Raw genomic sequence first — 12,907 nt, forward strand, 5'->3', positions numbered from 1 at the left:
TTATTGCTTTACCATTACAAGGAAAGCCTAAATGACAGAATGGGATTCTTTCTTCTGTGAGCAAAACTGATTGAATTCTTAAGTCTTAAATGTAATGTTCCAAACGCATTGTCTCATTGCGCTGGTTGTTTTTGCTGGGCAGGATACAGGCTGGTCACCCTGTATATCTGGGTGGGGGAACATTATGAATAAGATCTCCACCCAGTCTCAAGAGATTTGAGTATGCATTAAAGCATCCCTTATTTAGTGGTGAGGATACTGCCAGCAATTTGTGTTAATATAGTTCACATTGCTCACTTTGGAATGTGATCCTTGCTTAGAAAAGGTAATTACATCTGTCCTGCTAAAGAAGTCAGGTGCTATTTTGAGGGTTAATGGTAATGAAAGCTAAATAATTCAGATTACTGAAAAAGAGGAGTGTACAAAACCATTAATTAAAGAAGAACATCTTGTTGGGTGATTATGTTTGCTGTTTTAGGATTCAAGTGGGTGAATTTCTATTCATGTTGTAATTTGAGGTAAGGACTTAAGGAATTCAGCCTGTTTGGATGCTCTTGCTTTTAAATAAAGGTTTTATTAGCTGGATGCAGTTCTATTCTTTTTCTGGAACAGCATAAACCAGATTTCCCTGATTTTTCTGCTAAGTATTATTATTTAAGAAATTGCTACTATTCTACCTCTTCTTCCATGTTACTTTTCTAAGGGATCCAAAATTAGCCCAATGTCATATTTTCCCAAGATGACTCACGTCCCTGAGTTTGGCAGTCATATACAGGGCTTAACTTAACAGATGTTGAGAGAAGTATGGCCTGTTTGTGGTCCTTGAGGGCATAGTAAGCAGGTTATTCCTGTCTATGCCGCTACATTGAACAATGACATTCTCAAATATTCTTGTTACTCTCTCTTACTTAGATGCACATTTTGAGGTTTGACAGTGATTTTTTTTTTTTTTTTTTGGTTACAAGAAAGATTATGAACCACTAACTCAAGCTATTGATTTCTGTATTCCACTTTTGAAGAATACAACTGGAGTTGACTCAGTCCTTTGTGTTAGAACTGTCTTGAACTAATTTAAGGAAGTGGTTTAGTAGTTTTGTAAGGTGATAACCATAGCTATTGCATCAATTTTTGTGGTACTTCATTATGATTAGAAACATAAATGTATGCTTTCATGGGGAGAGCCTACTAAAACATGTACATACACTGTATTTCTTAAATTGATTTTACACTAGTCTCTGAAAGACTTTTTTTGAATATTGACATCTTGTAGATAGGATCACTGGTCTTTTGCATAAAAGCAAAGAAGTCTAAAACAATTTTAGAAAGAACAAGGCCTTATTTCCTAGAGCAGTGAGAGATGGGCAGACTAAGACGTTCAGAGATGATGGGAGAAGGGGCTCTCCTGTATGTTTGGATGCACTGGATCTTTTTATAGAAAAAACAGACAAGAATAGCAAATAAAGGACAAAAAAAAAAAAGAAAAGCAAAAGGAATAAAGCTTTTTGGAAGTAAATCTGCCAATCAGCCTGTGTAGTTTAAAGGATAATATAAGTAACATGTAGGTAACTCACCAGTAGAGGAGCTAAACGATTGTATAAATATATCTGGCAGAAAAAATCCTATCATTGTAAATACAATCATAAAAACAAGAGAGGTAAAGAATTTAAGTGTAAAGTTACTAAACACATTTTGTCTGAACTATTTGTATTTATCATCACCTAAAAAAATCTTTAGCCTCTCACCTTGTATATGGCATTTTCTGTACATCCATCTATGGTAATCTGATCTAGTATGTCAAACCCACCGTGGGTGTCACCGAAGGTTGAAAGAAATCTTTTCTGGGATAGAAACTGTGATCTCTCTTCTAATAAGTCATGTCTCAAGTTTAATGGTTATGGATTAAATATTTAATCTTATTTAATAACACTTTTAAAGCTCTTATTTTTAGCAGCAGCTATTACAGTGTACTGCTTCAATATGATAAACACCTTCCCCTCTCTCACCTCATTGTTGGTATGTTTTACTTGTAATTTTTTTAAAAAAACTATTGTTTCCTAGAGATGTTATTGACCTCAAAGAAAGGGAGGTAGGGAGAAGTAAAAAGATTATATTAAAATTAGATGTTTTCTTCAGTTCAGAAATTAACTTTCATGTCTCGGAATCCCAGAATGGTTGAGGTTGGAAAGGACCTCTAGAAATCATCTAGTCCAACCACCCTGCTCAAGCAGGGACACCTAGAGCGTGTTGCCTAGGATTATGTCCAGACAGCTTTTGAGTATCTCTCAGGAAGGAGCCTCCACAACCTCTCTGGGCAACCTGTTCCAGTGCTCAGTCACTCTCACAGGAAAGGAGTTTTTCCTCATGTTCAGAGGGAACTACCTGTGTGTCGGTTTGTGCCCGTTGCCTCTCGTCCTATTGCTGGGCACCACTGAGAAGAGTCTGGCCCCAAACTTTTGACGCCGTCCCTTCAGCTACTTCTATACGCTGATCAGATGCCTCCTCAATCTGCTCTTCTCCAGGCTGAAGAGTTCCAGCTCTCTCAGCCTCTCCGCATAGGAGAGATGCTCCAGTCCCTTCATCGTTTTAGTAGCCCTTTGCTGGACTCACTCCAGGAGCCGCGTGTCTCTCTTGTGCTGGGCTCCCTAGTACCGGACGCAGTACTGCAGGTGTGGCCTCATCAGGGCTGAGTAGCGGAGGAGGGTTACCTCCCTCAGCCTGCTGGCAGCGTTCTGCCTAAGGCAGCCCAGGATCCCAGTGGCCGCCTTGGCCACAAGGGCACGTTGCTGGCTCACGGTCGACTTGTTGTCCACCGGGGCTCCCGGGTCCTTCTCTGCAGAGCCGCTTTGCAGCGGGTCAGCCCCCAGCCTGTACTGGTGCCTGGGGTTATTGCTTCCCAGGAGCAGGAGGACGCTGCCCTTGCCTTTGTTGAACTGCAGGAGGTTCCTCTCTGCCCATCTCTGCAGCCTGTCCAGGTCCCTCTCTGAATGGCAGCCCAGCCCTCTGGGGTACCAGCTGCTTCTCCCAGTTTTGCGTCGTCATCAGCAAACTTGCTGAGGAGGCGCTCTGTCCCTCCATCCAGGTCATGGATGAATAAGTTAAGCAATACTGGACCCAGTATTGACCTGTTGTCCTGATGGAGGCCAAAACTGTTTCTTGGCAATATAAGCGTGTGTTTCTGTGATGGACCCCATCAGTGTTCCAGATACTACCCCAGCATTCTGCTATTTCCAGAATTGCAGTCAAGGAAAACTTTACAATCGGCAAGACTTGTGTATATTGTGCTTTGGATTTTCTTTTTCTCTTCTTGCAAAGCTGAAGGTTTGATAAGCATATGAATTTTCTTGTATGCTTATCTGAACTATACACATGTTTCAATGCTTTTTGAAGTTCTCTCATGATTAGTTTTGATACTTTTGGTAATCTGTTACCAAGCTCTGCAATGTCAGAATGTGGAAAACTCCTTAATGTAAGACGAGTTTCACAGAGGGTGTCTGTGCTAATTTTGTTCTGGGCCAGCACACCAGAGACTGAATTGGAGTTTTTAGAACTGAAAGCAGGAGTTTTGCAGCTTTAGTTAATGAGTCAACTGTGAGCTTGAATGGACTGCCAGTGCTCTTTGTCACTTTGACCAGCAGCGTGCAGGTAACTCTCAAATATGTATATTTGGAAGATGTATTCTAGCTTACCTGGAAAAGATTCCAGTGTTCTAAGATTAGGAAAGTTATATGAAAATACATACAGTCAACTCTTCGTTATCTTTGGGTAGACTTTATCCGGTTTACAGACAAACCGTGATGCAAGTGCGGGCACTTGTCAGAGCTGTTTGCGGAGCTAATCTGGGATAGCTGTTTTGGTAAGATGTGTCTGCCTGTGTGGAGCTGCCCCGCAGCATGCTGATACGCCCCACGTGGTGCAGCACCGCTCTGGCATGCAGCTAGCTGGCTGTACTCGAGCTCATCGGCCCCAGATCCTCCTAATCTCATATTTCTCATTTCTTGTAGGACTACTGACTGTATGCTATATTTTAATCAACATGTTACTTTCTTTGTAGGAGCTCTTAAAAGCAAGAGATGTTAGCATCTCCTTGTGCAATTGAAATCAATGGTAGGCCTATGACAGACACTACAAAACCCCTGACCATAAAGATTTGAATATTAAATAGAAACTTCCCTCTTAAAGTCATTAACTCTAGGACCAACATAAATGACCAAGGAATTAAAGTTCATTTTAAGTATGACTGTCAATACATGAGTTAGTTTTTTAGACAACACTCTGTGCTCTTCTTCTGTAGTAACTGGTTGTAATTTGACAAAGCAGTTACCTGATTGTTTTTCACATAAGTAAATTGAAAAGAGTAGGAGTTTATTTTAAAGTAAATGTAACTGCAATACTGAATGTGGTGCTTGTTGTGGTTTTTGGTCAACAAAATGAGACCAGTCCACCCTGTCTGTATGCAAAATTGTTCCATAATTAAGCTGTAAAAACACTTGTTTCTCGCACACAATCAATTGCACATCCCTTGGCCTTTATTTCTGTCCTTCTGTAGAAATTCAGAACGAAGAACTTAAAGGGCATAAAATATGAAATAGCTTCAATATTTGTTCAACGTTACAGAAACCATATAGCAATGGTATATTGTTTCTTGCACTATACTTAAAAACAAAATTTTCCTAGCCTTTATTAGGGGACAAATTTCCATAGCTTGATTATTTATTAAAAATTTACAATAAGCTAGTATTTGAGTGAAATTGCAAAACTCTCAACTAAGCCTATAAAAGAGGTGCAGTATATACTGTGACCAGAATGTGTTGTACTGTGGTGGGGAATCCTGATACTTTTCCAGGAACAATCTGAGCAAGTGGATGTTTCTGGAAAGATCGTCAGTGGTGAAATAGTGGTTCTTGCTGTTTAAAGCCAGGTTCACTGGCTTAATGACCTTGAAGCTCAGGGAGCAGGTCTTGCAATATTAATAACATATCCTCCCAGCACGAAATGTAAATAGCGGATGAGTTAAAAAAAAAAAAAAAAAAAAAAATCCCTTCGCTGATCAAACTCTTAATTATTATTGCTGGACTAGAAAGTCTACCCTGCATGTGTATTGAAGGGATTCTTACTAGCCTCATAGGAACCTTCTTTCTCAACAGAAGAGATATTTTTATTGGTTCACACTTCAAACGGTTCTGTTTGCAATGAAAATAATTGGAAAATTTAACTGTGTTTTTATGACAAGCCTATGTTCTACAAGTCTTCATAGGGCTACTAGAAAAGTGCCAGTGGTGGATAGCCACACACTGCTGCTTCACTTCGACTTTGATGCAGCCTGAGAGAAAATAACATTGAATATTGCCAAGACAATTGAAATCCGCTGTTTTTAAACCAAAGAAGATACTACTGTAAGCTCAGAGAAAGAGTGCAGAATTGCATGAGGAAACAGTAACCTTGAAATTAAGAGAAATTCTTAATGTATGCTTAAATCTCAGTGTAATCTTAATTTTTCATTATATGAGATAGTGAGCTTTGGGGTATTATAGACTCTCTCTTGAATCCTGCTCTGGCAGACCAAGATAGCAAAGTAACATAGTTGCAAAATTACTGCTAACGTAAAACAAAATACTTTGTTTTACCTGTGCAGTAATGACTTATTTTTAAGTCATTTTAATAGTTTAACTGCTTAGAGATGTAAAGCCAAGATAAGTGGACTAACCACGAACGTTAAGCAAGTTTTCTGCCATCAGATCATTTGATTCCTGTGTTGTAATTAACGTTCAGTGATGGCTGTAGTCATGTAATCTTCTGGGAACCTATTGAGGGGTTGGGGGGGGGGGTCCCACCTTCCCCCCACCTTCCCCCCACCCCCAATTTCTACCTTCTTTCCCACTTTCTTTTCTTAAATCAAAGACTTCAATTTGGGATGAATTCAAGAACTGTTATCTATTTCCTTGATTGAAGGCAGGAGGTATCTTGACTAGCTGTGACTTTACTGGTACTGGTTTTGGACTTTGTTCTTTGAGACTGTATTGCTTCTCTGTGGATTCATGTTCTTTTGTTCATTCATATAGGTACCATTATATAGGTAACTTAAATTTGATATTTGCAGTTATTTCAGTTTAGTATAGTCAGCTTGGGTATAGGGCATGGCAGCCATTAGATGATGATGTTTTTCCATTTATTTTGTTCCATTCTATCTAATTTAACATGCAAATAAAACACAGTTATTCATGCAAAGATTACTACAAGATTAGGTGTGGGGGGACTTAACCCTATGGAATATATTTATTTTTCTCCTGGGAAGTCTATAATAGGAAGAATATTTTTTTCTGGATGTATTTATTTTTCTGCAATTCTTGCTCAGACATCATCGATCCGGGCTGGTCATGCAGAAGGAGGAATTGATTGCCATAATAATAGAGTGTCTTGTAGTTTGGACTCTTGTGTACGAAGTTCCTGATTGGTGGAAATCAATCATGTTAACGGGAGAGAGACTCCCATATGTGCTTACAAAGTCGGACCTGTAACCTGTCCTCAAAAAGGACATAGGAGGAAAATATAGAAGCTATGCTTTCTTAAATCCATTCTTAACTGGATACTTCATAAACTTGCACATGAGTGACTTTTATTAGGGAAGAATGCCACTGAACCAACCAGCGAATGAACTAGAAGAGGAGAGGGGTGGTGGGAAGCTTTTTTCTTGTTTCATAGTCCTTTCTTGGGTTGTTTTTTTGGTCATCTGAGAGACTATTTTAAGCTATTCCAAACCTTATTATTCCAAACCTTAGTACCATAAACGTGGAGGCAGGGATGGGCTATCTGGGAGGGGGTTAGAGACATTGCTCCAAAGTGCAGGGTGGAGTTAGGAAAGAAGAGCTCAGCTGGAGCTGAAATTAGCTGTCAAAGGTGTAGAGCGCTGTGGTCTGTAAAACCTATAGTATTACGTTATTTTTCTCCTTTCTTCCTGGACTTATAATTGTGGTTAAGTTGTGTAGGTTTTCCCCCAACTTGTTAAAACAGTAGGAGGAGCTGAGGAAGGTACAGTAGCAGACAATTACAAGTAGTGAAATGAAAAATATTACCTCAAGATCGGTGTGTGGTCTAGTCTGATTGCCAAAAAGCCTGCTTCCGCTCCTGATTGCATGGGAGGAGAAAACCATTATGGATTTTCACTTCTCTCCTGAGTTGCTATGCTACAGCCACTGTTCCTTTTGCAATGTAATTCAGTATTCAAAATCTTTGGTGCCAAGATAAAACCGTTACTGCAGTGCTGCCATACTTTTTCTCTGGAAACTTACTTGCTGGTGACTTTGTGAATATTCATTATGTGCTTGTTTTGTTCAGAGGCTGTGGATATGTTAGTTCATCTTTACTGTTGCCCTTGACTTTAGGCAATAAATAGCAAAGTAGAGGTAGGTGACAAGGACTGATTAGCAATCTAGCTTCTAAGTGAAAATGTAAACACTTTTAGATAAATCGGTAGCTGAAGAACCTGCAGAATACATCTTAGTGGAATTAAGAACAAATTTTAAGGTGCTAAAGCGTTTTCTGTGGCTGCCAAGATACAAATTGTTATTTGATGTTTCCTGTTAAAGGCTTGCACTCACCAATGTTTTACTTTTCAGAAAATGGGTTTCCTATTTTTAATAGAAAAATCACATGTTCCATTAATTGGTGTAATAATTGTTTAAAAGACTGCTGGCAAATTAAAACTTAGACAGTAAAAAGTATGTGTTCAACTGTGCTTATGCAAATGTAATTATACATTCTTAGGAATTTTAATGTCTTTTGTTGCAAATGTGATACAGTAGTTCAGATAAGGATCCTTCAGTGTGGTGAGTGGTGAGGAAAGGGTAAGTAAGGAGTGATGCTCACCATCTCCTCTGAGAGACATCAAGTGAAACATGACAAGCACAGTTTGCGTTCTGAACATCTTGGGGTGAAAACGTAGGGAAAAAGCTTACTTTAGCAGTGCTGATGGTTGGGGTATATTCTTTTCTTAGTTTTCATTTTGTCTGAACCTGAAATTTGAGTCTACCACAGTGGGGTTTTTTTGTTTTGTTTTTTTCCTGCTCTGATACAAAAACTGAGGGAATCTGAGTTGTGTCATGGTATACAATGCTCTGGAACTTTCAGTGAATGCATTTTTTTTTTCATCTGAATTTGCATGGAGCTGGATTACATGTGGGTGCTTACACTACCTTGGTTTTAATTTTCAGTAGTTACTTTTGAAGGGAGAATAGTTTTGTTGCTGCTCGTTCTTAGTCCAAAAATATTAACAGTTAGTGTAAGTGTATATACAAATGTGCTGAGTAGATATGAATGTTTCAAAACTAGTCCACAAGCCATTTGAAAGGCTGTCTGGTAGTACCGGCTCTTTTTCTGACATCAGGTCTAATGAATGGAACGATGTCTGTAGAGCAAAGTGTTTACTGCAGACTGTAGGCGTTATTCTAGCGCATGGGTCCTGTGACACTTACATCCTAATATTCAAGAGACTTGACAAATCTGAAAGTTTAGCTTGAGGGGTTTCATGGTTGAGAACGTTGTTTCTGTCTTTGGTGATCAGATCTTGTCCGGCACGTCTCTTGTCATGCCACAAACATTTCCGGGCCACTGGTAGAAGCTACTACCCCTGTCTGAAAAATTTTATGTGCTAGAACTGCCCCCAATTGCTAGGTGCTGCTGTCACACCACCCCTTGCAATGAGTATGAAGGGGGTAAAGATAATACAAGAACAAGCAGCAGAAATGCTTCTCTGGGTAGCCATATGAGCTCAAAGTGCTTGCAGATTTTTGGCAAAAACTTCAGAGCATCTTTGCAAAAAAAAAAAAAAAAAAAAATTTTTTTCTTTCCAGTAAATGACTCCGCTGAAGGAGAGAGTGATGCACTGTGTGACTACTGTTATACTTGGTCTATTGAGGATTTTATGGGATGCACTATGCATGTTGGGCCCCAAAACCCTGTTGCTTTTGCCTAAAGTGCTGTACACAGACCACTTCTCAGAATACTGCATGGGAGTTTTGGCCCAGTTAAAGAAAACACATGAATGGATTTAAAATCAGTGAAGATGTGTTATTCTCAAACCAAAATGATTTCCTGACCAGTAGCCCTAGAGTTACTGAGAAGCATAATGTTTTGCACAATGGAAGTGCTTTAGCTAACCTGGTCTTCCAACTGTGTGGAGTTTTTCTAGTTCTTTCCACCTTGCCCCCTTCACGAGGAGAAGAAAACCCAAAAAACCAGAATCCTCATCAGATTATGTAGATACTTTATGCAAGTACAGGGTGCTTTGGCTTGTGTGTACAGCTTGCTGACAACATACGCCTGCTAAGAAATTGAGGGCATTGTACCTAAGCTTTCCATTCAGCAGTCCGTTGGTCTTCAAGAGCACTGTTTCGTAAAAGGATACTGTTATCCTGGCTGTACAGGAGAGAAACAAGGCCTCAGAAAACTGAGTTGTCCAAGTTTTCAGAAGAATTTGGGAATTTGTCTTAGGTTTTCCCTGTCTTCGACTAAACAGTCTGTCTACTGTGCTATCCTAACTTTCTAACCTGTCCTGCTCTCGTGAATCTCTGTTCCCTCCTTGTGACAAATGGTACCTGGCCAGAATTCACCCCTTGAACGTTCTGACTGAGATCGTTCTAATTTCCTTATCTCCTTACAAACACGGCAGAAGAGAAAGAAAGCATGAGAAAAGGTGCACATGTGTACCTGAGGTGGAAAGATAACTTGGTAGGTTTCATGTAGATCCACCATAACTGACTGTCTCCATAAACAAATTAATTGCATGCTTATTGCATTCCATGCTTATGGAATGGAGATAACCCAAAATTCAGGATCAATATAGTGGGGGAAAAGGCCAGCATCAGTGTCTCAAATGATGTACGCAGGCCTAAACCTTATGACCTTATGTGTTGTTCTGGTACATCCTGTGCCAACGCTCTTCAGGTTTGCTGGGGGTGGGAATATTGTTTTCTTAGTATATATTACTTGTTCACAAAATTTTCTCTTTTCAGTTGTATATGAGCACAGGTCAAGATTAGAAAAATCGTTACAAAAGGAAAGGCTTGAACATAAGAAAGCAAAAGAAGGTAAAACGTGCATTTTTCACTCTAACATCTAAATTAAGTTGCCTATTTTAAAACCTAGCTTTAGAGTTATTTCGTTCAATTTTAAACGAGACAGCAGTGTAAAACATGTTAACAGGACCACCTTGGCAAATCTGTGGAATGCATACTTTTAGTACTGTTTACAGATCACTACAACATGGTGTAGTATATGCAGAGAAAACATGTATGTAGCTGTACATACATCCAAGCATGTATACGAGATATGGGCTGTGTGAATCTCATTATGTTATAGTGTTAAAAAAATTAAAACCTGTACCAGTAATAGGATCTTTTCATGCATTCCATAAACACGAAATTAGACTCTGATTTGATATTTTTACACGTGCTTTTAGGTAAACGCATGCTTAAATAGCTCTTCTGAATAGAACCAAGTTCCTGAATCTTTGTGCTGGATGTGTGTGTGAGAGGGCGAGTGCTGGCACACATTGTATTTGTTATGATACTGTATTTTCTTTTTCATAGCATATGCCGCCATGGCATTTTTGTAAAGTAAAATCCTTTGAGTTTTTCCAACTTTGTTGCTCTAAATGCACCACAAGTTTCAGAGTGAAGTCTGCATTCTTCCTAAAGTGAATGACTCAGCCTTTGAATTAAAACAGCTAATTTAGCAAAGGTTAAGAGTATCTGCAAAAAATAGTTCTTATCCTACAAATCTAAATAGCTTTCTGGTGCCATCTAGTGACAGTTATCTATAGTTCTGCAAAGGTGAGTCATCATTTTCAAATCCTGACAAAGAGTATAAAGGAATAAAAGGGAAAATTTTGTTTAAACTTAGTCTTTTTAAACTTAGTCTAAACTTTTTTTTTCTTTTAAAGTCTGTGTGTTTGTGTGTGTATGTATATATATGTGTGTGTGTATGTATGTGTATATGTATATATTTATTTATTTATTTATTTTATCCTAATAAGAAAATAAAATAGACAGTTTATAAACGTTCTTTTCCTTTTGAATGATACTGCTGGACCTCTACCAAGAGAATTTATGTAATGATTTAATTACCCCTTGTAATCCAGAGCCTTTCTGACCTATATCTCACACTAAGATTTAGAATATATTCTTAACTAGCCTGTTTTCATATGAAAATATTTTGACAAAACTTTTGAGTATTATGTTAAAGTCATTTTAATTGCTGAGGATTTTTTGGAAAAGTTATAACTGCATAAGCATTCAGCTCTTAAGGGAATTTACATGTGTAATAGTTGCATCATGTGTTATTTAAGTACAGATTCTAACCTTCCTGCTTTCCCTTTTATGTTGTAGATTTTCTTGTTTATAAACTTGAAGCACAGGAAACGCTAAATAAAGGAAGGGTAAGTTGTTATTCTTAGTATCAATTTTTAATATTTTAATAATATTGGATATTGCTTGAGTTACAAGAAAAAAGTAATGCTTTGCAATTGTAACTGTTCAAATGGAGAGGTTTCACAGAATGCTAATTGAAGGAGCTCTTACTCCATTTCCACTCTGCCTATTTAAGTATATGTTCTAGTAGGATATATCCTAATGCTTTGATATAATAAGAAATAGTAATTTCTTTATGGAAAATTAATTTGGAAAACACACTTCCATTTATGTTGTAATAGCTCAAACGTAATTTACCAGTTGGTGACGCAGGGGGAGAGATGAGGCATCAGAAAGCTTTGTTACTTATGCTTTTCCTGTGGACTTAGCTACAGATTTCTGACTAATGGTCTTTAAACTGGAAAGTATAAAAAACATCCACAAACTCAGTATATATGCAAAGTACCAGAAGAAAACTGTATCTGGCAATGTAGAGAAGTCTTTATCAAACGACAGTAAGTTAGTATTTTATGGCTACTTTGGGTCAAAAATGGGGAGAACTTTGAGAGCAGAGTAATGTAACACAAAATACGCTGTTGCTGCAGTACCTGCAAAGTAGGTATACTTGCTATGTTTAAAAGCACGTGGAGAGATTAATTTGATTCCAAGGAGAGTTATAAGCGTTCTGTGGTTCCCGAATAACTGCGTGTACAGAGATTAGGGGCATGACAGTATTCTGATAACACTAGTATTTTCATTTTACAGCAAGATTCAAATAGCCGATACAGTGCACTGAGTGTACAACACCAGATGTTGAAGGTAGGTAACCGAGATAGCCAGTTTCATAGGACACCGGTATCCTTCTCTTTCAAGGGAATGTGGTCTCATGGGCTTCTGGTAGTTTATTGTAGCGCGTCAGTACATAGATGGTGCCTTCCTTTTACAAAAGGAAGATGGATTTAGGGCAGTTTTTACGAGCCATGTTCTCCAGTGGGTTGTTTAATCCTATCAAATACAATTACTTGTACGGAACGCTTATTTACCAGGCTGTACATAGTTTGGCATATAAGGAGTTTCTCAGACACACATTCAGCTGTTCCCAATGGGACAGTGCAACTGCCAGGTGAGATGACGTCGCCTTAGAACAGGAGACTACCCACCACAGAGATCATCCTGTGCTGGAGAGGATCTGTAATATGCATGCTTTGAATAATAAACTTCTTGCTATGAATGATTCCTATTCAGCTAGACTTACTTAACAAATTGCCAAAGACAATATTAGCCAGATATGCAGATGCAGAACGCTTTTCCAGTGTCCAACTTTGGTATTTGCAGAGTCAACATGAAGAACTAAAGAAACAGCATGCTGACCTTGAGGAAGATCACCGAAAACAAGGAGAAGAGTTTAGCAGAACATTCAATGATCACAAGGAGCGATATTTACAACTGCAGCAAGAAAAAGAACAGGAAATTTCCAAGCTGAAGGGTATATGCAACCTGTATCT

The 12,907-nt window shown here is 38.6% G+C and overlaps 1 protein-coding gene across 8 annotated transcripts in view; it reads left to right on the plus strand.

Annotated features, from left to right (window-relative positions):
* The window catches only part of GOLIM4 (golgi integral membrane protein 4), a 35,030-nt gene that overhangs the window by 6,689 nt on the left and 15,434 nt on the right, over positions 1–12,907 (plus strand). For 7 of the 8 annotated variants that reach the window (XM_068953778.1, XM_068953781.1, XM_068953780.1 and 4 more), the window contains 4 exons: positions 10,008–10,082; positions 11,382–11,431; positions 12,168–12,221; positions 12,738–12,888. In XM_068953778.1, the coding sequence (XP_068809879.1) occupies positions 10,008–10,082; positions 11,382–11,431; positions 12,168–12,221; positions 12,738–12,888 (330 nt within the window). The remainder of the gene's footprint in view (positions 1–10,007; positions 10,083–11,381; positions 11,432–12,167; positions 12,222–12,737; positions 12,889–12,907) is intronic. The other variant, XM_068953777.1, reaches the window with a different exon arrangement.

This window comes from Struthio camelus, chromosome 9, assembly GCF_040807025.1.
Source record: "Struthio camelus isolate bStrCam1 chromosome 9, bStrCam1.hap1, whole genome shotgun sequence".
In the NCBI taxonomy this organism is placed as follows: domain Eukaryota; kingdom Metazoa; phylum Chordata; class Aves; order Struthioniformes; family Struthionidae; genus Struthio; species Struthio camelus.